General features: G+C 35.0%; 1 protein-coding gene across 2 annotated transcripts in view; it reads right to left on the reverse strand.

Annotated features, from left to right (window-relative positions):
* The window catches only part of PTPRK (protein tyrosine phosphatase receptor type K), a 691,930-nt gene that overhangs the window by 125,162 nt on the left and 541,656 nt on the right, over positions 1-25,112 (reverse strand). For both annotated transcript variants that reach the window (XM_010593476.3, XM_064290685.1), the window contains exons 8-11: positions 15,634-15,936; positions 9,653-9,762; positions 8,092-8,293; positions 4,865-4,970 (exon numbers count right to left, since the gene is read on the reverse strand). In XM_010593476.3, coding sequence (XP_010591778.1) covers positions 4,865-4,970; positions 8,092-8,293; positions 9,653-9,762; positions 15,634-15,936 — 721 coding nt within the window. The remainder of the gene's footprint in view (positions 1-4,864; positions 4,971-8,091; positions 8,294-9,652; positions 9,763-15,633; positions 15,937-25,112) is intronic.

Consider the following 25,112-nt stretch of genomic DNA (forward strand, 5'->3'; position numbering starts at 1 on the left):
AGGTCTTTGCACACTCCATTATAATACTTTGTCTTCTCGATCAGCCCTTTAAAATCTTCTGTTCAGCCCTTTTATGTGATCATCCCTTTCTTTCGTTTTAGCTACTCTACGGTCAAGAGCAAGTTTCAGAGTCTCTTGTGACATTAATTTTGGTCTTTTCTTTCTTTCCTGTGTTTTAAATGACCTTTTGCTTTTTTCATGTATGATGTCCTTTTGTCATCCCACAACTTTGGTCATTAATGTTCATGTGTCAAATCTATTCCTGATGGTCTCTAAATTCAGATGAGATATGCTCAAGGTTGTATTTTGGCTCTCATGGACTTGTTTTAATTTTCTTCAGGTTCAACTTGTACTTGTATATGTCCAGTTGATGGTCTGTTCTGCAGTCAGCCCCTGGCCTTGTTCTGACTGGTGATATGGAACTCTTCCATCGTTTCTTTCCACAAATGTAGTTGATTTGATTCCTGTGTTTTCCATCTGGTGAGGTCCAGGTATATAGTCACCATTTATGTTGTTGAAAAAGGTACTTGCAATGGATAAGTCATTGGTCTTGGAAAATTCTATCATGAGATCTCTGGTATCCTTTCTATCACCAAGGCCATATTTTCCAAATACTGTTCCTTCTTTGTTTCCAACTTTGCATTTCAATCACTGGTAATTATCAATGTATCTTGATTGCATATTTGATCAATTTCAGACTGCAGAGGTTGGTAAAAATCTTCAGTGTCCTCATCTTTGGCATTAGCTGTTGGAGTGTAATATGTATAGTGGTGTTAACAGGTCTTGTAGGCATATGGATATTATCATATCACTGACGGCACTGTACTTCAGAACAGATCTTGAAATTTTCTTTTTGATGATGAATGTGATGCCATTCCTATTCTATTTGTCATTCCCGGTGTAGCAGGTCATATGATTACTAAAAATATTTGTTGTGACTTAACGTCAAAAACCAATACCTTGAATTCTTAGGTGACTTTTTGCTCCTCTACCACTTCTAAAATGAAAACTACCATCATTTCTTACCTAAAGTATTCCTCCTCATTCCCCTTTTCACCTATCACTAAGCTTTATACATCTTGCCTATGTAAAACTTCGTATAGGATTCACAGCCTCACCTGCATTTCCATTGGTACTGCCTTAATGTAGCCCATTATCACTTTTCACCAGGAGCATTCCAGTCTCTAGGCTTCCCCCGCCCCAGTTCATTCTCTATATTTCAATCAGTATGATCTTTCTAAAATTAAAATTGTGATGATTTTTCAGTTAGTCTTTCTTTCAGCAGTCATCTTCAGTTTTCTGGTTAGCACTCAACAGCCTCTTCTTCTGGCCTGTGCTTCTCTCTCCAGCCTCTGCCGTTGTCACTCTCAATGGCCTGAACTACTTGCAGTTCTTGAACTCACCATGCTATGCCACATATGCAGCCACATATCACAGCTCCCTTTTGTGGGAGGCCCATTGTCCCTTCTCTTCACAACATTCTCTCCCCCCTTGTCAAAATGGCTCTTGGGCAAACTCAATTCTACCTCTCTTACAAAACTCAGCTTTTGAACAGCATTTTCTAACTGCTGTCATTGCACTTATCATGCTGAACTGTTATTAATCTTTGATTTATTACGAGTCTACCATCGTATCTGAGGGCACTTACTATATGGCCTTAAGTGAATTTGTATTCCAAGTATCCAGTTCAGTTCCTGGAACATATTGAATGTTATTGAATCAATGAATTTATAGAAACCATTGTCACCATTAGCTTTCTTTTTCTTTTCTTTTTTTTTTACGATGTGTAAATTCTAATTTTTTTTAATTTATTTTATCATTACACATAACATATACTTAAAGTACAAATAATAATAATAGGAACATTCAGGTACCCAGTTTAAGAAATAGAATATTAAGACTCTATATTTCTTCATTATCTCATCCCACTCCTTTCCTTATGGGTATCCACTACTCTGAATTTTGTATTTATCATTCTCTTTTATTTCTTTAAAGCTTTACTGCATATATATATATATATCCTTAACAACCATTTTTTTTAGCTTTCTTAATAAAACTAAACTAATGAAACTAAACAAAACACACAGAGCCTAAACAGCAAGGCTTTCCTAGTTGTTGTAACAGAGGCTTTTGAATTTGGATTTGTTTGACATTAGGAAGACCAGGGCAGAAAGAAGAAGAGCTATTTCCACTAGAGTTTGGACAATGTATGATGAAGGGCAGGATGGTAGAGGCTGATAATGGCATAAGGCAGGCAAGAAGAGAACTGAATATTTTGGGCTAACCATAGCAGACAAAGCTAATAGATGGATGTTCTCAAGAGGTCTAGCTAGGTGGAAATAGGTCAGGCTTTTGGGGGGCTAGGGGGTGGAGATAGGCCTCAGATAGAGTGGAATGGCACCAAGCATTATTTAGAGATGAGATCCTGATAGTTTGACATGCATGAATAAGAAATTGGGCAAAAAGTCAATTAGTTTCAAGTACATCTGAAGGTAGTGAGTGATATTGATTCAATTAAAGGTTTGAGGTACCAAACCATAAATTCAGTTCTAGGAAAAATTAATCACATCAAGCTGAAACCTCATTTTCAAAGGAATTAGGGCAGTGGGCAAGATAAGCCCCAAAATAAAGCTCTAGTTACTGGTAGTGAGACTTCAGGTAGGAAGGTGGTCAGAAAACGAAAGACAGGCTCCCTGAGAGGAGGAATCAAAGAGCAAAGGAGGAAGGACTCATCTAAGGCTGAATTCCTGACTGAACCATTCTGGTTCTACCACCTGGTCCCCACCTATGAGTGATCCCAGGGAGTTGAGCAAGTCATTACAAAAGATTAGAGATGGGCAAGATGGGATAGAATATCAGTTGGAAAACAGATTTCTGCTCCCCTGGTAGTAACATTCTTTAAAGAAAAAAAAAAAAAAGAACCTGTCATTTGTTTATATATCATTACATCATTTCTTCTTGTAGTGTTACAGGTTTTAAATTTATTTTGTTGAATACTAATCTCCTACAGCACATACTGTGGAGTTCTCAGCCACTGGGCTCAACTCCAGAAATGGTCAAATGTATTTCCAACAAATACAAAAAAAGTGCATTCCTGAGTTTAGAGAAAGATGGATATATGATTATTTAGAAATTCTTTTTTGCACAGCCATTAGTTCAGACCATATGAGCCCTCAGTAATTACAAACCCTAAGTAAAAGTAAACAACGTGAATGCCAGGAAGACTTGATTTAAAGATGTATGATCAATAATATGCTCATTAATTCAAAAAACTCCTTAGCACTAGCTATCAACAAAAGATTTACAAGGTTGCAGGTATCTTGGATGGCCCATGATGAACTGGACACTGGGTTTCTGTGTTTAATTGTGATAATTTTATCTTTGTTTATGTGTCTGGTGGCACAGTGGTTAAAGCGATTAACTGCTAACCAAAACGTCGGTGGTTCGAAACCAACAGTGGTGCCACAGTTGAAAGATTGGTAGTTCGCCTCCGTAGAGATTTACAGTCTTGGAAACCCTATGGTTGCTATAAGTCAGAATTGACTTGATGGCAGCGGGTTTGGGTTTGGCACAAAATACATGGTCAATCATTATTTATGAAATAAATTAATTAAGTGAATAAAAAGTTAGTATAAGCTATGTTATACAACATAGTCATCAAATAATAATAATACACTAAGTTTGCAACTTACATAAAGTAAAGCTGAATTCCCTCAAACATAGAACTCTTAAAAGGTAAATGCAAGTACCCTGGCTGCTTGTTTAAACAGCAGCAGTAGACTTAACACCTACAAAGTAAATTTTATCATAGGTAGGAACATGTGAATGACCCTGATTACTTGTCAATAGAAAAAAGGCGTTGAGTGAAGAAATTTTTCTTCTTTGGATCAGCAGTCAGATTCACTCACAGATCACTGATACATGAATAGCACCAGGTACTCACTCTGAATTTTCAAGTAGCTAGTGCTTTGCAGGTGTTTATGCTACAAGAACACTCAACCATCTCTCTTCTCTGCTGTGGTATTCCCATGAGTTTTAGCCAGGCAGGACTCAAGAGAGTTTCCTATATAGGCTCATGTTCTTTTATCAAGGTTTTCTTTACTTAATTAAGAAAAAAATTTTGCCCCTTTACAGTGACATAGGATTATTTGCCTGGTCAATGTGTGCTCATAAGCTCAAATATATTCATTTTATACATAGAACACAGATTTATTTTTTAAATGAACATGCAAACAACTTGAGATGATCCAATTATGAAATACCTACACTGATTTCTTTGCCTTGATTTCTTTCTCTATAGAAGCTGGATAACAAAATATCCACAAAACCTATGAGTTTCAAGTGGAATCTTGCTTAAACTTGAGACAGTTATCAAATTACAAATGTACAGAAATTGGTTGGAATAATTTGATGCAATCTCTGAAAACAACATAGTGTTAAATTTTCTGCAAGATGACGAATATATGATAGCTTAATACTGGAAAGAAAACTGACACGGTGAAATAATTTTAATATTTACTATGCAATTCTGGAAAAGGACAATTCAGGAATTAATAGGTCACAAGGCTACATTAGTTACATTTATTTTCCTTTTATTTCCTCAAGGCTTCCTACTATTTTCAGTCATTCATATGAAATTATTCATAAGTGATTTACTACATTGGACAGGAATTATTTTCTCATTCTATTTTTGACAAATATCTTCAAAGCTCATATACCATAGATATCAATAGAGGAAGGGAGATGAAATGGTACTAGAGGGAAAAAAGAACAATGACCTTTATTGACTGCTAAGCAATTGCGGAAAAACATCACTCATAGTGGCTGTTTGTTTCCTTTAACTATTATTTTTTTCCGCTCTTACCTGATAGGTGCACCTTTGGCCTGTGCTGGTCTCAACAACACAGTTATCGTGGTGGCGGTTTCATTGAGAGAGGCATCAACTCCTTCGTAGTCAGGTAAAGTTGGAGCTGATAAATGATTAATGAGGTAAAAAAGTTTCAATTAATTAACAGTAATATCTCCATTCAAGAAGAATAAATAAATAATCCCAACTAAGGAAAAAATCCATTTAATACTTAAATATTTAAAATATATCTTATTTTATAGGATAACATATGCCACTGAATATTAAAACTCTGGGAACCTAAGGCATCTGAAGGTATTAAGACAAGATTTGTTGTTAAGTTTTAAATAATAATCTGGCAATTTTTGATACACACCTCAAAAATTCTGTGAAGATGCTGCAACTTTTAGTTTCCTGAGACCTTGAAATTGGCAATGATGGAATGGGAAGAAGGTAGTAACAGCATAGACTCTGGAGAGTTTTTGTTATGGAGACACATATGGAGATGCATGTGGCAGGAACTGAGATACAGACTGCCTGTTGAGGCAGCACCATTTATGATCTAACAGTTGGGGAGCCCCAGTGTTCTTATCTGTACCATTTTTACCATTATAGAAACCTATCAAGCAAGTGTGGTGAATGGAAATGGGCACCTTAGTTTTTATTAGTTGCCAGGTTTTCGAAAAGAAGAAAGTTAATGGGGGAGAATGCCTAATCTTGAGCTAGGTGAAAAAGTAACTTCAAAATGGCTTTAGGTTATTTCCATGTAGAAAGATATTCAAAGGAGTATATACTCAGTAAAATGTGTGCATTATCTATCAGAAAGAACTTAGAGCAAATGGCCTCAAATTTTTAAAATGTGTTTAATGCATTCCTTTAATATTCACTGAATATATACTATTGCCAAGTTTTCTGATGTGCTATAAATATAAAGACAAAGCATGATCTCTGATAAATGCTAATTTCTAAAATTAAAAGGATTCAATTTTTATCAACAGTGAGAGTCTTATAAACAAACAAAGAATATATAGCCAAAGGAGGAAGACAAATGATTTGCCAAAATGGTGGTTGTTAAAGTAGGGAGATCAACATTACCTGGAGGGCTTGTGAAAACAGACTGCTAGCTACCTACCATCAACCTCCTCTCCTGAGTTTCTGATTCAGTAGGTCTGAGGAGAAGCCTAATCAATGTGCATTTCTAGAAAGTTCCCTGGTGATGCTGATGCTTTTGGTCAAAGGACCAAACTCTGACAACCACTAGTGTAAATTAGTGTTGGAAGTTGGAAAGGTGACACAGAGAAGACTTCAGGGTCTTGGTGATGCTTGTGTTAAATCTTAAAGGAAGACTAAAAAACTTATCAAGAGGACTAAGCATGGAATAAAATTCCAGGGAGAGGAAACAGTATGTTTGAAGACCCCAACTTTGAAAGGACATTTTGTATTTGAAAAGCTACAAACATTTGCTATGTCCGGAACTTTGGGTTCAAGGTGAGAAGTGGAGGTTGGGAGGAAATATGCCGTGAAAGGCAATGAATGCTAATCATGTGTTGATATTCAGTCTTTATCCTACTGGACACAAGAAGATTTGGAAGAAATTTAAGAAGAAAATATGTGTTAATCAATGGAAAAATACACTGAAGCAGCGTGTAAGTCTGAAGGCAGGAATACTATTTAAAAGATATTTCAATGATGTGTTTTAAATATAGTCCACATGCAAAGGAAGAAAAAGTGACATGAGAAGGAGGTAACTTATCTGAGAGTTCTTTAGGAAGCAGAATCAACAGATACTAAATATTATACATGCACAATATGGGTATGTGTATTATCCATCTATGTTCAACTATCACGCCTCCAATAACCTGATCTCACTTTTACTTAAATAGCTTTTAAAAATGCTGAGGAATATAATTACTGGACCAAAAGGACAAAAAACAGTAATTTATCTCAAAGATTCCAATGATGCTGAGAACCATACTGACCATAAATTTTATCAGACTTATCTGTACATTTGTTCACTGTTCTTGTTTTTATAATTTTATGTAAATATAGTGGTAGATTAAATATCTCAGTGGTGCAAATGTCTAACACCTCGGCTACTAACTAACTGAAAGGTTGGATGCTCAGAGTCCACCCAGAGTGCTTCAGAAGGAAGCATGGATTGCCCACTTCTGAAAATCAGACGTTGAAAACTGTATGGTGCACAGTGCTACTCTGACACACAAGGGTGGCCGTGAGTCAGACTCGACTCGAGAGCAACTGTTTTTTATTTATTTATTTTTTAATTCAACATATTTGCAAATAACGTTTTAGACTTAAAACAATTTGGAGAAGAGAATGCGTAGCTATTTTTTGAGGCAAACGTTACAGATTCGGAACAATGATACATATCTTCCAGTCCTATTATAACATAAAAAACATATCACTAATATATGCTATGTGGGACTATAATGAAAATGAACATACACAAGAGAGCATTTTGGATTCAAGATTAGTGTTTTAATATAGTGAATGCCTGATCCTTAAAAAATGTATTATTAAAAATTTCCTTCATTAGCTATATAATATATATTTATTTTAGTAATCTTAAATAAGATAAAACATATAAGCTGGAGTAGATTTATGGCATATTATTTTTTTATAATGCTAATTGCTAGCAAGCATTTAATCATTGCACCTGTAAACAGTTTTGTCAAATGCAAACTATAAAATTGTGAGCACAATACAATGTAAAATTTCATCATATTTTTTCCATAAAATTCTCCTGCGCATCCCAATTTTCAAATTTAGATCCCCATACATTTATGTGAGTCTCTGAGAGACAAGAGCACATATTTGTTTAAAATTACCAGAATATCAGGAAAAGTGGAACACAGACAAAGTATGTGGTACTATAGTACTAGAACAAGGATCTTCCACAGTTCTTTGGATAAAAATTCATTTAATAAAGACTTGAGGTTATTAGTGTTTATAATAAACTTTGGAAATTTTTAATAAAGTACAATTTTTCTTAAAAGAACACTGCCAATTAAAAGTGACTATCTTATCTGAGATATGTTTGGGATTGGACATATAAAAAGATAATGTGTACTCCAATGACTCTTTAAAGTGTCTTCAATCATGTAAAAAAAATTAAAGATTCAATAAGCAAGACAAACTCCTTTTTTATGTGTATAAGATTCTCCACCACGTGCTATTACAAACCATGAGCGTGATCAACCCTGTTTGCACTTTACTCATTTGCATACCTGAGATGTTAGTTGTCACATTGATGGCTGTAGCTGGTCCAAAGCCTTTGACTGTGCTAGCTCTTATGAAAAACTGGTAGGTGGTCCCTGGGTGAAGATGCATAAAGACATGGTGTGTACTGTTCCATAAATTTGATACAGTCTGGGGTGGTCCAGCCACTGGAACTGCAGGATCAAAAGACCTTATGCTGCTATAGCTGACCTGTTTTAAGAAATATATCTCCTGTTACATATCCAGCCTAAGTAATATTAAATTGTAAATAAACCCTTCTAAAATAAGGCTGTATGCTAAATAACATCTCTCTGGAGTCAAACATAATTTTTTCCATCTCTTGTCCTTTTCATTTTTGATATGGTTATTTTTCTGTAATTCTGTATCTATCTATTATCTATCAATCCACCCATACATAAACCTAGATAGTTATATTTGACCAGACCAATATACATTCCATTTTCTTCAAGCAAAAAAAAAAAAAAATCAGACAATATATTAATATACTTAAACATGAATATATATTCATACTAAATCTTATGGCTATAGAGTTCAGTGTAGATGAAACATAGAAAGCGTTAAAAAAATGTTTGTTACTATCAACATTTTTCCATACTCTGTCAAAGTTATATAGCAAATTTCATGCAAATATTACTCAAGGATGCTACTATAGTCACATGTTATAAGACTATGCTAGTGAAGCCAATTTCCATGATGCACTCCACATCAAAACCAAACCAAACTCACTGCCATCGAATTGACTCCAACTCATAGCAACCCTGTAGGACAGGGGAGAATGCCCCATAGAATTTCCATGGCTGTAAATCTTTACAGATGCAGGCTGTCACAACTTTCTTCTGTGGAATGGGTTCAAATCGCTGACCTTTGGGCTAGCAGCCGAGCACTTATCCACTGTGCCACCAGGGCTCCTGATGTACTCGATAGCCACTAGAAATTTGGGCATTTTATGCTCTAATCAACACTCAGTACCCAGGAAAAGAGCTATACCTTTGTGCAATTGAAATGATCCTTTGGTTTCTTCATTTTAGGTTGTCATATTTGAAAATAAGATAATGATTTATATTCAAAGTTGACATGAAACTCTGGATTAGTCAGGTTCATAATATGTTTTCTTTTTTTTTTTTGATATTAATTACTTACTCTGAAACCATTAACATTCATTGGTCTCACCTAAATCACAGTATGAAATATAAGCTTCTTAATTTTATATAAAGGAAAATCAGGGATTTTTATACGTGATCTTTCATGACAACCATCACTAAGTCTGTTTTGCCAACGCCAACCTTGTTTCCCTAAAAAATATGTTTAACTTTAAAAAAAAAAAAAAAAATAGGAATCTGAAAATTGTAGATGCCAGACAATATTCATTTTGATTCTCATTCTTGGGATCAAAGAGCTTGTAAATCAAAACAGAGGCAACTAAAAATGATTTTAATCCCCTAACCCCTACTTACTTCTTTTCCTTTATTTCTCTCTAAACTTTTCCTTTTTCTCTCCCTCTTATCCCTTCAATCCATAATTCAATGAACTTCCTTATTCTCCCAATACCTCATATTGAGTGATGATTCCATTTGGATCCAAAGGTTCCTTCCAGTTCAAGAAGATCTTATTTTCAAAGGATGTTCCTTTAAGGGATTTGACTGGTACAGGGCCAGGCACTACAAATACATACATTTTTTGGTTAGAAGCTCCTCACATAAGAAACAGAACTAGTTAAATAAACCAAACTAAAAATAAAATAAAATAAATAAAAAAGTGCATAAAGAAAAAAATAAGCTATATGATCAGTATTCTGACTTTATTTTGATATTTGGGAATTTAAAGTAAGTCTATGAGCTTCTAATACAGAAAATTTGTAAGTGTAAAGTTATTTTTATTCAAAAGAATATACTATCACCTCAGAGAGTTGAATAAATTGTACGGTCTAGTTTTCTCTGTTGTATACCTTTAATAACATGAAGATCTCATTTGTAATTTGTTTCAAGAACAGAGCTGTAATTCCCTGAAAGATTTTTTGAAGATTATAAGTCTCTAAAGAGTTTCCATAAACAAAGTTCATAAAATAATGAATTATTGTAATAATTAACACTCCTTGGAATTAAAAGCGAAATCACATAGCACTAAATTGAAATGTTTCTTAATAATCAACCTGACTTATGTAACTGAAATTATTAAATTTCTATAATTAAAAAAAGAGTGAGAGAGAGTGTTGGTGACTACAACTTTTTAAAAAAGTTGTTTAATATTAATGGTTCAAATGTCATTGCTTTAGTCTTTTAAATGAAATGCATTTTTTCAAAGCTAAGAACCAAATCATCTTATAACATTGGACATGTTTAAAACTTTAACAATCAACATAACTAGTTCTGAAGTGTCCCCAGGTATGACAAGATTTGAGAAGCCTTCACTCCAGGCTTTATTTGCCAATGTCATATAACTGGCAATACCCAGTGGCAGCACTGGATAATTGGTCACCCTCTATTGAAAACATACACGATTCAAGATTCATTTTCTCTTGTATGTTTTCCTTTCATAGATTTTATTTAGATATCCAGTTATTATTTATTCACATGAATACCCAGTTGCTAGTTCTGATAAATGGGAAAAATAAATAGAAATAATAACAATCTTTTAAAATATATACTACCCATCCTAATTGCTTTAACACGTGTTTCCTTTGAAAATATCAACCCCAACATTCTGCAAGTATGGTTTTTAATTAATATTTTTTATTAATATCTAATATTTCAGTGAACTTCACACATGACATTATCTAGAAATGTAGTTTCAGTGTATATAGCAATTTTGCGAGGACAGAAATAAATTAAAAATCACTGGATCAAAGGAAATGCTTTGCATTGTGGCTAGAAGTATCAAGAAATTGTGAATGGTATCTCACAAAAGTAAGATTTATTTCAACCTATGAGGAGACCGTGAGTGATGTTATGACCTCTGGGACCAAAAACCAAATCAAACCCAGTGGTGTCGAGTCGATTGCGACTCATAGTGACCCTATAGGACAGAGTAGAACTGCCCCCCACAGAGTTTCCAAGGAGCACCTGAAGGATTCGAACTGCCAACCCTTTGGTTAGCAGTCGTAGCACTTAACCACACCCAATGTAATTTGGAACGTTTGTAATAAATTTATAAAGGAAAGGAATCCACAGTAAACAGAAGAGACGCCAATATTGAACTTCCGAAGATGTGTTCATGCATTTGTCAGCAGAAGGTCTGGGGAGAAGTTAACCAAAGGCATCCACTCCCTCTCTGCCCCACGGTATTGGTGCAGGCTGTGCAGCTGATAAAGACAGGCCATGACAGACCCTCCCTTCTGTGCAATCCACGGTACCTGCTGAGGCTGCCACGGACATTTGTTTGTTTTCTAAGGGAGTATTTGTTGTTTCCTTCTACTCAAATGATGCAAGCTGATGAATGTGATTAGGGGAAAATATTTCTCCATCTTTAGGTATCTCCCATAGAAGATGATTGAAGAGACAGAGGGCAAAACCCCCAGGTAGTGAATAAATGTTTATTTGATGGTATTATAACTGCCTATGCTCATTCTATGGAAACCCTGGTGGCATTTATTCAGCATAATTTGGCTTGCAAATACTATGAAAAAAAAAAAAAAACCTGTTGCCACGAGGATTATGACTCATAGCAGCCCTATAGGACAGAGTAGAACTGCCCCATAGGGTTTATAAGGAGAGGCTGGTGGATTCGAACTGCTGACCTTTTGGTTAGCTGGTGAGTACTTATTCACTGCACCACCAGGGCTCCAATAATATTTGTATTTCCAATTGTTTATAAAGAAATACTTTTAAATGTTTGCATAATCCTGCTTTGAAAGGGGTAGAATTGGAGAGTAGTTTACCTTCCCTAAAATTTCTGTATTTCTTTGCTCTTCTTATACATAGTCTACTTTGCCAATAGGATTAACCTTGTCAATAGGACACATCTGTGAGAGGGGTAAAAGTTGTTTGTGGGAAAATTATGGAAAAAAGGGTATAATACCACTGATCCTGGACTATATCATGGGCCAGAGAAAGAACTAGGCAGGTGAACTATAACACATACTAACACATACACAAAGAGGACAGGTCAGGGTATGGGGCATAAAATAGACAAATTATATTCACTAACCATACATTTAGGAGCCCTGGTGATTCAATGGTTAAGCTCTTGGCTGCTAATCGAAAGATCAGCAGTTCGACCCTACCAGTAGCTCCTCAGGAGAAAAGACCTGGCGATCTGTTCACATAAAGATGGCAGCCTAGGAAACCCTACGCAGCAGTTCTACTCTGTCCTATGGGTCACTATGAATCTGAATTGACTCAACGACACACAACAACAGTGCATTTGAAAGAAGACAATGTCTACAAATAAAGACAGCGTCTGTATCTAAATACAACATGAAGTTAATAAGATCCTTATCATGGCAGTAATGGCCCTTCACGTTTCTACATCAAACCTTTGAGTGGAGGCAGAAAGCTGACTTGTTAACTTGCTGTGATTTATTTGAGATATTTTAGCTAATTTTTTGAGTATAGAAGTTTCTCTAAAATACAGCTGTCAGAATCGAAAAGAGGGCAAATGAGATGTGGGTGGGAAAAGATTATATGAAATAAGCATCACAGTCTTTAAAATGTAATAAATGTATATTTAGAAATAGCTTTGTAGTCTCAAAAATATACCCAAATCAAGCTTTTCTGTTGAGCTAACTTCATAATATTGATTTTTATGAATGCTGGAATAAAAAAGAAAGAAAACAAAACCTTGTATAAAAAAGGTACCAATGTGTTAAAAAAAAGTGTGCAATAAATTAAATATAAATCCTACCCTGGGATTCTGGTGGGAAATCATTCCAGCTTTGCTCTCATGATTTATGGATGTCCTCAGAATCTTTTCATGAAATTATACCTTTTTATTGGGTGGTTGATAATTTATCTTTTTCTATGTATGTAGGGCAGCAATAATTTAGTAAAACTGACTTAATCAGGTCGTCAAAATCCATCGATCTTTGCAACAATAGGTTATGATTTAGACAGTTTGGTCCCTCCCCCCCAAAAAACAAAAAAACAAACAAATAAAAACATCAAGACACATCAAATATTGCATGTAGAAACTGAAGCTCACAGGGCAGATTTGAAGACTAAAACCCAAACCACCCAATGCCATCGAGTTGCTTCCGACTCATAGCGACCCTATAGGATAGAGTAGAACTGCCCCATAGAGTTTCCAAGGAGCACTTGGCAGATTTGAACTGCCAACCCTTTGGTTAGCAGCCGTAGCACTTAACTACTACACTACCAGGGTTTTCTGAAGACTAAAGCACTTGCAAATACTTCATGGAAAGTTTGTACTTTGATCATTAAGTCTTATACATACAACAAAAGAAAAAACAAACTCACTGCTGAAGAGACTAATCCTAGTAATACTATCAACTCATAATAATATGCAACTCAATATCATTAAGACCTATTAAAATTTTAAAGGAGAGGTTAAGAAAACCTAGGATTGCAAATAATACTGAAATCGAATACATAGTTGATGGTATTTTACTCCTAGAAGACTATTTCTGGATAAAATAAACAGCACAGCCATACATTTGATCAATTTAGGACAAAATTTAAAATTCCATAGCAACTTATTTTCTGATTAATAATCTAATCATATGTGTATCCAAAAATACATTTCAAAAGTGAATGCAATATGAGAAAGATTATATAAAGATTATATAAGCCTGACTACATTCTTTGGTTTGTGGTAAAGAGAGGCAGACTAACAAAGCATACCAAAGAATATCATCAAAATGAATTGTATCGTTCGAGAGTGATTGGCTAAAGCAGTACAAAACTCATGTAACTGACTCTAAAATTACCAATTAAAAAATTATTGTTTTTAATTTTATGTGCAGTCAATAAAAAGTGTGTATACTCTTATCACTAAAAACATGAGTTACAAGATGGCTAGTGGGATGCAGATATTTTAATATCCATTCCACTTCCTAAGATTTCTCAGAGCTTTGGATCTACGTGTAGATATCCCATCTCTATCATCCACCAATGAAACATTTATCCCTAACCATTCTTTCTTGCACAAGAATGTGTTTCACTTTTTTTGTGTGTATTTATCAGAGGACAAGGTTTGTTAGCTAAAAATATTGTTGCTGCTTCAGTTAGAAGCAAGTACAAACATAATAGCTGAAAAGGTTATCTCAAAACAGACAATGATGCATTTATCATAAACAAGTCTAAAGTTTATACTTTGAAATTTTAGGAATATGAGAATTAATTCCATGCATACTTTTAGGACTATAGTAATTTTTCCCTTCAAAGACTGAGCTCAATGAGGTTAAAGAACTCTCGCTTCCCCTTATCACAATGAAAACAACCAGGACAAACCAAGGTCATTTCCACTTTTCAGAGGGGGAAGGCTTGAAATGATAAGAAGCATTTCTAGAAATTGCGGTACATTAGTCATTTCATGGCAATTTCACACTTGGTAGGTACCAAACTATAGATATGACCCTAAAGTTCAGGACTTGAAGGACATTAGCAATACTTGAGTATGAAACATATCCCGTTTTCTGAAACACAAATAAACATGTAGCCTTGCTGTCAAGGTATTTAAGTAGAAAGAATTTTAGAAGGGGACGGAACTCAAGAGATCATCTAATTTAAAATCTTCATTTAGAGATAAGAAATAAAGAGCCACAGAGGTGAAAGGATTTGCTGAGGTTACAAAGGTATTAGGGCCAGGACTTAAAGCTCATGATTCCTGACTCTCAGTTCACCTTCGCCTCAGCTCACTATGTAGCACATTTTTCTTTTTTGGGCTACATGTTTTCACTCGTAAAGGAAAATTTAGAAAATGACATGTCTTACATCAAGAGAGTACATTATCATCATTTGAAGACTTTTTGTATAGTATCCAAAACATTTTTGTTGATCAGGAAATGTATTCATATTCATATTGATCATGCATTGCTATAACAAGTGTGTACATATTATAATATTGATATAAATGTTTCTATTACTTAATTCAGAAGAAGTACACATACAAGTACATACAGGGCAATGCAATTACTTGGATGTTAATAGCTTCTTTATTAAAATAAGATGTATAAAGGATGCTGATATTGTTTTCAAATTTATGTAAAATGAAAGCAACTAGTATTGCTTTGTAAAATGCAGAAACCCAGTTTTTTTAAAACAACAAATGTATTTTCCAATATGTAGTTGATATAGTGACATGAATAGTGCAACTTTGAAATCTAATAAAAAAATTGCAAACTTTCATTATAGTTCCCACTTCAATCACATTGTATAAAGAGAGAAGACACTAGAAGTATATTTGATTTAGTATTTGGATACTTCTTTGAAGAATATTAAGCATTTTTTTGTTAAAGGCAAACTCTTTTCAATGTTCACCTCAGATTTCAGGCTTCAACTCAGTATCAGGTAATACAGGGAAAATTTTAAGCAATTACATAATTCCCTCTTTTACATAACAAAGTATGAACGTACCATCTTCATCAGTTTGAATAATCGTCTCTTCACTCTCCTTCCTCCCTTCTGGATTGGTTAAGATCATCTTGAGGCTGACGTTTGTATAAGGTGGCAGATGGCTCACAACATGCTGAGGGGCTTTGGGATCCATGTCCAAGCAGTCTGCCTTGCTCTCGTTGTGACCACGGAAGTAATGGTAGCAGATAGTAACATTAAAAGTGTGGCAACGAGTAATGTTGTATCCCAAGGATTCCCAGTCCACAGCAATGCGTCTTGCCTGTATCTCGGCAATCTTTAAAGTCTTTGGGGTTCGCATAGGTTCTGAAAAATAAATAAAAAATTCAGAGAGCAGTCAACTTTACCAGAAATAATCTTGAAAAAATAAAACAGTGAGCATGATATAACATATGGAAACCTAGGAGAATGTGGGCACCCTCGTTGCTATTCTCATATTCTTTTTTTATTCACGATATTATCCTTGAAGGATTCAATCAGGGACTATGACTGATCAATAGGAAGAGAAATAAAATGTAATATGTCAACAATCCATAATACTCAGGAACTTGGTGGAAAAATAAAAACCTAAAAACATGGCCACAATGCCTATACTATTGCTGTTGTTACTGCCCAATTCCCTGTCTTTATTTTCTTTTGACCTTATTGAGTAAGTGAATTAGCTAATATATCCTAATGGATAAGAGTCAACACGTTCTGCACTATGATTTGTCATGTCACCAAGCTATGCTGTACACTAATTACTCTAATTGTGGTACTCAACTACCATTTACAAAAAATGATGCAGATATTAATTACCATTTATTATTTAGGTAATGATGTTGTTCATCAAAGCAAAAAAAAAATCAGAAAGATTTCAGGAGCACATGGGGATATTCACATTGTCATCTTTCCTTCTTGATCTCTTTTTGTCTTTTATTAGGCAACACACAGGTCTGGCAATCCATTCACTGTCACCCAAACCAAACTGGGAGGTGAATTTCCACTCAACTGGAAAATGCTGGCAGAACTAGGCACTCCAAAGATTGGAGTCCATCCATCACTGCTTCCCAAGTGTATTCTTTCCTTATGCAAGACTAGTTTTAAGCGTTTAACTTAATCAAAATAATTACTCTGTGAAAGTCATGTTTATGACAATGTCTACAAAGCAAAGAAACCAACACCTAGCATAACCTTAATATTTTAATTTGATGTAGACAATAAAGGCAAGGCCTAGGTCATTGTCTTGCTGATGCTACCCTTTTAACTCACTAAGGATAGTCCATGTTCTTGCTAAATGAAAATCATTAGGAAAAAAAAAGAAGAAAATAGTAAAACAAAAAAGACCAATGTGGGTGTTTAAATAAATTTTCATTTTTTGAGATTAAATTCTCCCTTCTGTAAAAATAACTAGCACAGTACACAGATGGCAAGTCAACATTGGGATTCCAGTTCAATGTACTTAATGTGTGATCTGAAATACACACTAAAAAATAAAACCAAACCCTTTGCCATCGAGTCGATTCCAACTCATAGCGACCCTATAGGACAGAGTAGAACTGCCCCATAAAGTTTCCAAAGAGTGCCTGGTGCATTTGAACTGCCAGCCTTTAGGTTAGCAGCTGTAGCTCTTAACCACTATGCTACCAGGGTTTCCCAAAATACATACTATGGACCTTTAACATAAAACCTCAAAACTATTAAATAACACACACACACACCCCAATGAATCTTCAGTAGAGCCTGATGCTTCGATTTAAAATGTTGTCTATCAATCTTTCGAGTGTTCACAGTACCCAGTGTCCTTATTTTACTACCACTTTTGCTTTATGTGTTATCAGTAGGCTGGAAGGAGGATGTACCTTTTTCTTCATTAAAACAAAAACAAAACTCTTTATTTGTGTAGTCCTATGCTAACATGTTTCCCACTGGGGCAAGAGTGAGGTGATGATACTCGTAGCTCAGTTCAGTCAGAATACTGAAAACAGTCTTCAGCACCACTGTCAGCCAACTGACCAGGCAGTAAGTAATAGCTAGAGTCACCCTATAAATTCTCAGATAAACTGTGAGTTTGCTGCCTGTGAGGTAGCAGCCAGATATAATTTAGTGGCCATGTTCAGGGAAGTTCATACTTTACTCTAAAACCACTTAGAATGAATAAGTAAGAATTTCCAAGAAAATACCTAGAGCATATGAATGAAAATTTCCCATTAAGAAATGACAGAAAACACCAATATATATTTACTTCCCTATTTAGTTTTTTTCAGGCCTAGCATTTATATGCTTGTTTTTATACACCTCTCATTTTGAATGTGCTATTTTCCCTCTTTATGAATTTCTCTTATTTCCAAGTCATCTATTTCACTAGTCTTTTCATTTTTCCTCACTTCAGTTTGCACTTACTCTGCATTCTAATACAATTTTAAAAGCATATCTAGATAGTTCCCACACTGTGAAAAAGACAGTAACTCTACATTCTCAATTATCACATTCATCAGAATTGGCTACAGATATATTTATTAACTATTTGGTAGAAAATACATAGAGTTCACTTTGAATGAACACTCTGTTTTGGTGTCCTCAAATGCTATTTATGTTGGTACTCATAGTGACTTAAATTAAAAACTCTTATTTAAAATTGGGGAACAGTAGTTTATTTATCTTATATGTATAAACCACCATCAAAATTACAGCAAGCAATACTTTATTAACTAGTAAAGATAGCCAAAGAGGTGTGGAAAGAAACTGTTTTTGAAGAGGCCAAGAATCTTTCTACAAGTTTAACATGGTCTTTAAAATCTATTGTTTTCTCAGTAGCATAAACAAATGCTGCAAACTGCCCCATTGTTGCAAAAATAGTGACTTAAAATATAATTTTACTTTCTCCTCAGGGCAATATTCTGAAAAAAACACACAAAGTAAACACACAATTCTAAAGGCAAACTTGATTGTTTTGAGCTCTATGACATCTCCATTAACTCAGAGAGAGTTGTCTAATTACACTTCCTCTCAATTGGCTTGTGCTTTAAAGTTTTTTCCAGATTTTTTGAGGTGGGACCTTCTCAGGAATATACATATAATAGGCACTTTACTATGCAGCACCTCTAAATTCTATTAGGTCTAATATGGGCTGACAAATATATGCAGATGGCTTTTTATAATACAGTTTTTATAAATAGCAGTGACTTGAGACTGCTCTACTACTATGAAATTCACTGAAAGGAATTCCATCAAAGAACTCAGTAGTAAAATTGCCTAAATTCCTCACCATGATCCATTATTTCTTGCACTTTACTATTATTCCATTATATTTCTGGGGTATAAAAACATAAATACAATTTTTAAATTTCTAAATCAGAATAATTACTTGAATGGCCACAGAATAACTGGAGGCAGAAAGATATTGCTTGGAACCCATTATGTTACATATGAGCTGGGTGTAAGGCCTGTTTTAAGTATTAAATAATTTATAGAAATGACCTAGCATTGTGAACAGTACATAGTGGGATCACAGTAAATCATATTTATAAATAAACAACATGAATAATCATATCGAGAGTAAAATAACAGAGACCAAAGCCAAGTGTTTTAGAATTTCCTAAATGTTTCTCCTTCCCACTTTTTCAACTTTCCATTCCGAAATTTCTTTTGAGTATTTCATACATGGAAACCCTGGTAGCATAGTGGTTAAGAGCTACAGCTGCTAACCAAAAGGTTGGCAGTTCGAATTCACCAGGTGCTCCTTGGAAAGTCTAAGGGGTAGTTCTACTCTGCCTTATAGGGTCACCATAAGTTGGAATCAACTCAACCACAAAGGGTTTGGGTTTTGTTTTATTTCATAAATGTGGTTTTATATAATAGTTCTCACTTTTTCAGCTGTTCTGGTAAAATGACAATTGGGAAAGACAGAAGAGATTGCAAAAATTGTGGGGAAAGATTTTGGTAGAAACTTAGAAGCATGGCAAGGGAGTGACCTTTGACAGCAAAGGATTGCATTAAAAGACTTAGACCAAATCATCCAACCTAAGAAACAAAAATAGACTGTCTATTATATAATGTTTACAATACTAGACACTGCGGGGGGTAATAAAGAAAATAAAACAATGCTAGACTTCAAGAAGCTTGCTATTAGTAAAGATGACAAACTAAGAAAAAAAGTAAATAGTATAAGATAGCATAAGCAGTATATGAATGGAATAAAATGCTATAAGAATCCAAGAAGCGGAAATAACTTCTACTTGGAAAACAGAGGAGGCATTTGTGTCATGTCTCAATGGATAAAGATGGTATCTATAGGCATAGTTTGGGTAAATGATACAAATACAGAAGAAAAAAAGGTGAATAAAAATGCAGAACATAGTTGTAAAAAATATGTAATCCCATCTGGCTGCTGTACAAGTATCTCGTAAAACTCACTGCCATCGAGTTGATTCTGACTCCTAGCTACCCTATTGGACAGAGTAGAACTGCCCCATAGAGTTTCCAAAGAGGGCCTGGTGGATTTCAACTGCTGACCTTTTAGGTTAGCAGTCACAGCTCTTAATCACTATGCCACTAGGGTTTCCAAACAGGTATCTAGTAGGAGGTAATACAGGAAAAATGGTTTGGGAAAATTTGGATGTCATGGTAAGGGTCTGAACTTGATTTAATATATTTTTTTTTAGGTATCACTAAGAGCTTCTGAATAAGAAATTAACATAATCAAGCTGTTGATTTGGAAAGATTAATCTGGTGATTGTGTCAAGATGGACTGAAGTATGGTGGAGACACTGGTGGGTAAGAAATCAAGACTGCAATGAGTAAAGGGAGAATAAGGGGCCAAGCAAGAAGGATGACAGCAAAACAGAACAGATGTTACTGACATGGAAGAAAAATTGAAAAGCTTGGTGGCTATTTGAATTTAAGATATGTAAGTAGATACAATCTAGCTAATGTGTCCAAACTGAATGACTAAGAAAATTTGGTCGTCTTAAATAAACAGAGAAGACACAGATCTGGGATTAAAATGATCCTGTAATTCAGTGCCATTTATTTAGTGTTTTCTCTCAGCCAGGTGAAGTCCTATTGGCACAATGGTTAAGAGCATCGTGGCTAACCAAAAGGTTTGCAGTTCAAATCCACCAGCTGCTCTTTGGAAAACCTAAGGGGCAGTGCTACTCTGTCCTATATGGTAGCTATAAGTCAGAATTGACTAGATGGCAATGAGTTTTTTTTTTTTCTTTCTTTTTTTGGTTGGCCAGGATGTATTCTGGAAACTATGACTACAAAGATCAATTACACAAGTTAACTTAGTACGCAAAGCGTGCAAAGTAACGATTGAACTGATCTGTGTTTTAGATAACTCGAAGAACATTCTGAAGGAAACAAAAAGAAAACAAACAGTTGCCATTGACTTGACTCCCACTCATGGTGACCCCTATGTGTGTCATAGTAGAAATGTGCTCCACAGGGTTTTTAATGGCTGGTTTTTCAGAAGTAGATTGCCAGCGAGGCCTCCCTTCTAAGGTAAGAGGTCTAAATGGGAGCACCAGTCAACCTTAATCAGCCTATGGAACACTCTTCTCCTTTCAAAAATAAGAGGAATAACATGAGGGAAGATAAGAGAGAGGGAGAAGAAGAGACAGAGGGCACAGGGAGGAGAAGAGAGAGGAGTAAAGAGAGGAAGAGAAAGAGAAGAGAGAGAGGAAGCTTGAAGGAAAGGAGGGTGTTCAAATCATATAAAGATACAAATTTATCCTACAGAAGCCAAAGTTCTTAGTCTAACTTTCCCCCAATCCCATTTAATAGATGAAAAAAATGAGTTCCAAGGGAGGCTAGCTGGTATTTCAATAGAGAGCCAGTAAGTCAGCAAAAGTCATCTTTGTAGCCTCAGCTCCTAGAATTGGGCTTGGTCTATTGCAAAACCAAAAAACTGAATCCATTGCCATCGAGTCAATTCTGACTCATAGCGAGGTCACTGAATAAACATTTTTTTTTTGCTCAGAACAGTGCCATGACCCATATATTTGGTTCCTAATTATTAATTTGTTGAATACATGCTGTATGCTATGAACTGGGTTAGGTAAACCAAAACACAGAGCCTGATCATCAAGAATTGAAAGCTCAAATTCATTTTTATGTGTAGAAGAAAAATAGAATGGTTTTATTCTTAGTAAAATGAAAGAGGTTAGGTCATGAGAATGAAGGGAGGGTTTGGGGAAAGAGAAATAATTGTTAGCAGTAGCAATTAGAGGAATTCCCTAGGGAGTTATGGTTAGAACATTCATTCAGAATGCTTTTTGACACTGGTAGAAATGAAGACACAGATATTCAAAAAAGATCTCAAAAGGGAGGAGGCAAAAGGATTGCAGAACAAAAAGTGGTAAGAATTCAGCTAAGGAGACTGAACGTGTTTATGTGATAGACTCTAACAACATGATTTCTTTATTTTCTACAGACGTTTTGAACTATATAACCTAGAGAAAATAGACAATAGTGCTACCTTCAGGAACAGCTTGGCTAAGACGGTGAAAGAAAAACCATGAAGTCAAACTTCCTCAAATCGTTCTACTTATTTTTGAAATCTGTGTGTTTAGTACACACATCCCTTCAACTCTCCCTAAACCATCAGTAAGGGCATTTAGACTGGATGAAACCTATGAAAAAAGCACTGAGAACACCAGCACAAGAACAAAGAAGGATTAAGGTCTCACATGTCTTGATAAATTTGAAGAATAGAATGGGAGCAGAGATAACATTAAGAAACAAGTGGAAGAACTGGAATTGGAAGCAAATTTAGCCCTTTTCCCATTTTGCATTTTAGCTGATGAATTTCAACTTGTCTTATTAAGAGCTCTGTGGACACATGTACAACCAAATAGGTATAAAGTTCTCTGTTCATTAACTTACAATAAACCCTAAGAAAATACTTACCTATTAAAAAAAAGCAAAAAACAAACACATGCAATGAGAAACGTCAGCTTTACTAGTTTTCTTAATTTTGCCTTCCAAATGTCGGATCAGCAAGTTTACTAACTTTTCTAATACTCTTTTTCCTTTTATTGTCTACCGACTTCCTAGGTGTTACAGTGAGAAAGGCTACATGAAGTCAAGAGGAAATAAAGAAGAATGGCAGAAAAGTTTGCTATTAAACCTATGGCCAGTATTATATAATAAGTACATAAACAAAGAAGTAATGCATTACTGCCCTCACTTAAATTCTAAATAGTTCAAGGATTTTTGCCTGTAATAATTTTTGTATCAAACATTTAAACCCATTCCATAGGATAAAATGAATGATTACTTAAGAATCCTCTGAAGGTTAATTAAAGGCAACGTGAACAGATAGAACCTGTTGACTTCCAGTCACCTCTGGACAGCAAGATGATTTAATAAGTGGTTCTAGATAACAGATAAAAGGGAGTTCAATTCTTTTTCTTTTTTTGGTACTTGCCACACAACATGTGACATAACAAGTCAATATCCATGTCCTTTTGTAGCGATAATCTCTAGTTACTCTGAAAGAGTTGTGAAAACAAAAGCTTTAGCAGCTACAAGAGAATCAAGGGCAGGGATCATATTTCTCTAGAATCAGCTTTTAATGATAAAATTTATTATCCAGCTGTCAGTCAGAGAAAAACAGAAGATGTCCCAAAGCTCACGCCAAGAGAAAAAAAGGAAGATCTTGTCAAAGATGTACACAAACTAAGAACATTGAAGCATGACAGGAGCTTCATGCTGCCGGCTGCCTTTTCATCAGAAATCCTCAAAGCTGACTGCAAAGCACAATTTCCATTCCATTTATCTGAACAAATAGAAGGGCTGTGAATTTTCCTGACTGCCAGAGAAAGTATTTGTTAACGTGAAATAAAAATGAACTGAGATAAAATTTCTGAACAAAGGTGAGTTTAAAAAAATGAAAAGGAAGAAAACAGTGCCACACCTTTGGAAAGGAAAACAAAACAAAACAAAGCCAAAAAAAAAAAAAAAATTCAGGTCCTCTGGAAGACAATGTCTTTTACCCATTAGATGCTTTGTATTCTTTTCCTCATGGTAAAAACTGAGGATAATCAAGCTTTTACACTGCACATCTTTCAATGTATAGCAGCATTAGTCTTGCCAAAAAGGTTTTATCTCTGGTCCCACAGGTCAAACTGAGTTAATGATAAGTTGGTGAGATGACTGAATTAGTACTGTATCATGAGGGAGCCTCAGGTTCAGGAACAATCACAAGACAACTGTCAGCTCTTTTGGCCACATTTCTGGCTTTGTTGCTGAAGTGACATGCTTGGACTTAGGGGATGTGGAGTGACAGGGGTGCACGGCTTACTCAGCTCTCCTGTAGAGTCAGAGTAATATTTACCCAGTGTCATCACAACCATACAAAGCATATCATCAAATTAAATGAAAATAAGTCAATGTCTCTACTCTCAAGAGTCTCACTGAAGTTCATAAGGAAATTCTAATAAAATTAACATTTGGATTCCTGCTAATATAATGCCAAAGAAATTGTTTGATTTTTAGAGAATAATACTAACAAAGTAACATAGGAAAAAAAAAAAAAAAAAAGACAAAGAGATCTCTTTTTACAGTAGAAAAATACTATTGAATGCCTTATCATAAAACTTAGTTTTCAAAGTGTGGGCAGTTAAAACCTTTGGGACTCTTTAATTTTTTCACCTAAATTTTTATTCACAATACTAAATTTTGTTGGAAGAAACATGGATTTACAATCAATGAATCCATTTAAATATATTTCTGATATTGCATATCCCATTTATTTTGTTTTAATTAAAAAATAATAAAATATTCTCCATAGGTAACTACGTTTGGATGAAACGTAAAATAGAAAAAAGTAAAAGCAATATTCTTAATTTACAGAAGAAACAGGAAGAGAATAATCTACCCCTGCTGTACAAAAAAAGCTTTGTCATAAAATGTTAAGCAACAGCGTAAATTACACACACTAAAATGTAGAGTAAAAACAAAAAAACAAAACTAATATGGAAAGCACTGCTTCATATTATACAGAGTAAAGGTAAGGGGACTACAGAGGAGCTGCATATAAAAATGACAAACCTCTAGAGGGGATTTGTAAAACCTTCTTTATCCCTAAAAAGAAGATACTTCTTAGGTTACTCTGAAAAACAAAGTAAAAATTTTGCATGCAAAGTACAGTGACTGGCTCATAGCATATGTTTGGAAAATTTTACTTTCCGAACAATATAGCAAAGAGTTTTGATATATTTTAAGCTCAAGAATTAATGAAAATAGAATCCAAGAACCCAACTGTCCTCTGTGATAGTTGCAATTAGGGCTCCATTTCTTCACCCTTCCTTGTATCCACAGTTTGCCATGTGCCTTTGCAATTCCTCACACCAAAGATTTGATTTTGGGTTTGCCTTGTGACTTGCTTTGGTACACAGAATGAGGTGAAAGTGACAGTGTTCTAGTTCCAAGCCTATATCTCAAAAAGCCGTGTGTGTTTCTATCTGCTCTCATGCCTCTGCCATCACTTCTAGAAT

This window comes from Loxodonta africana, chromosome 1 (genome assembly GCF_030014295.1).
Source record: "Loxodonta africana isolate mLoxAfr1 chromosome 1, mLoxAfr1.hap2, whole genome shotgun sequence".
Taxonomy (NCBI): Eukaryota; Metazoa; Chordata; class Mammalia; order Proboscidea; family Elephantidae; genus Loxodonta; species Loxodonta africana.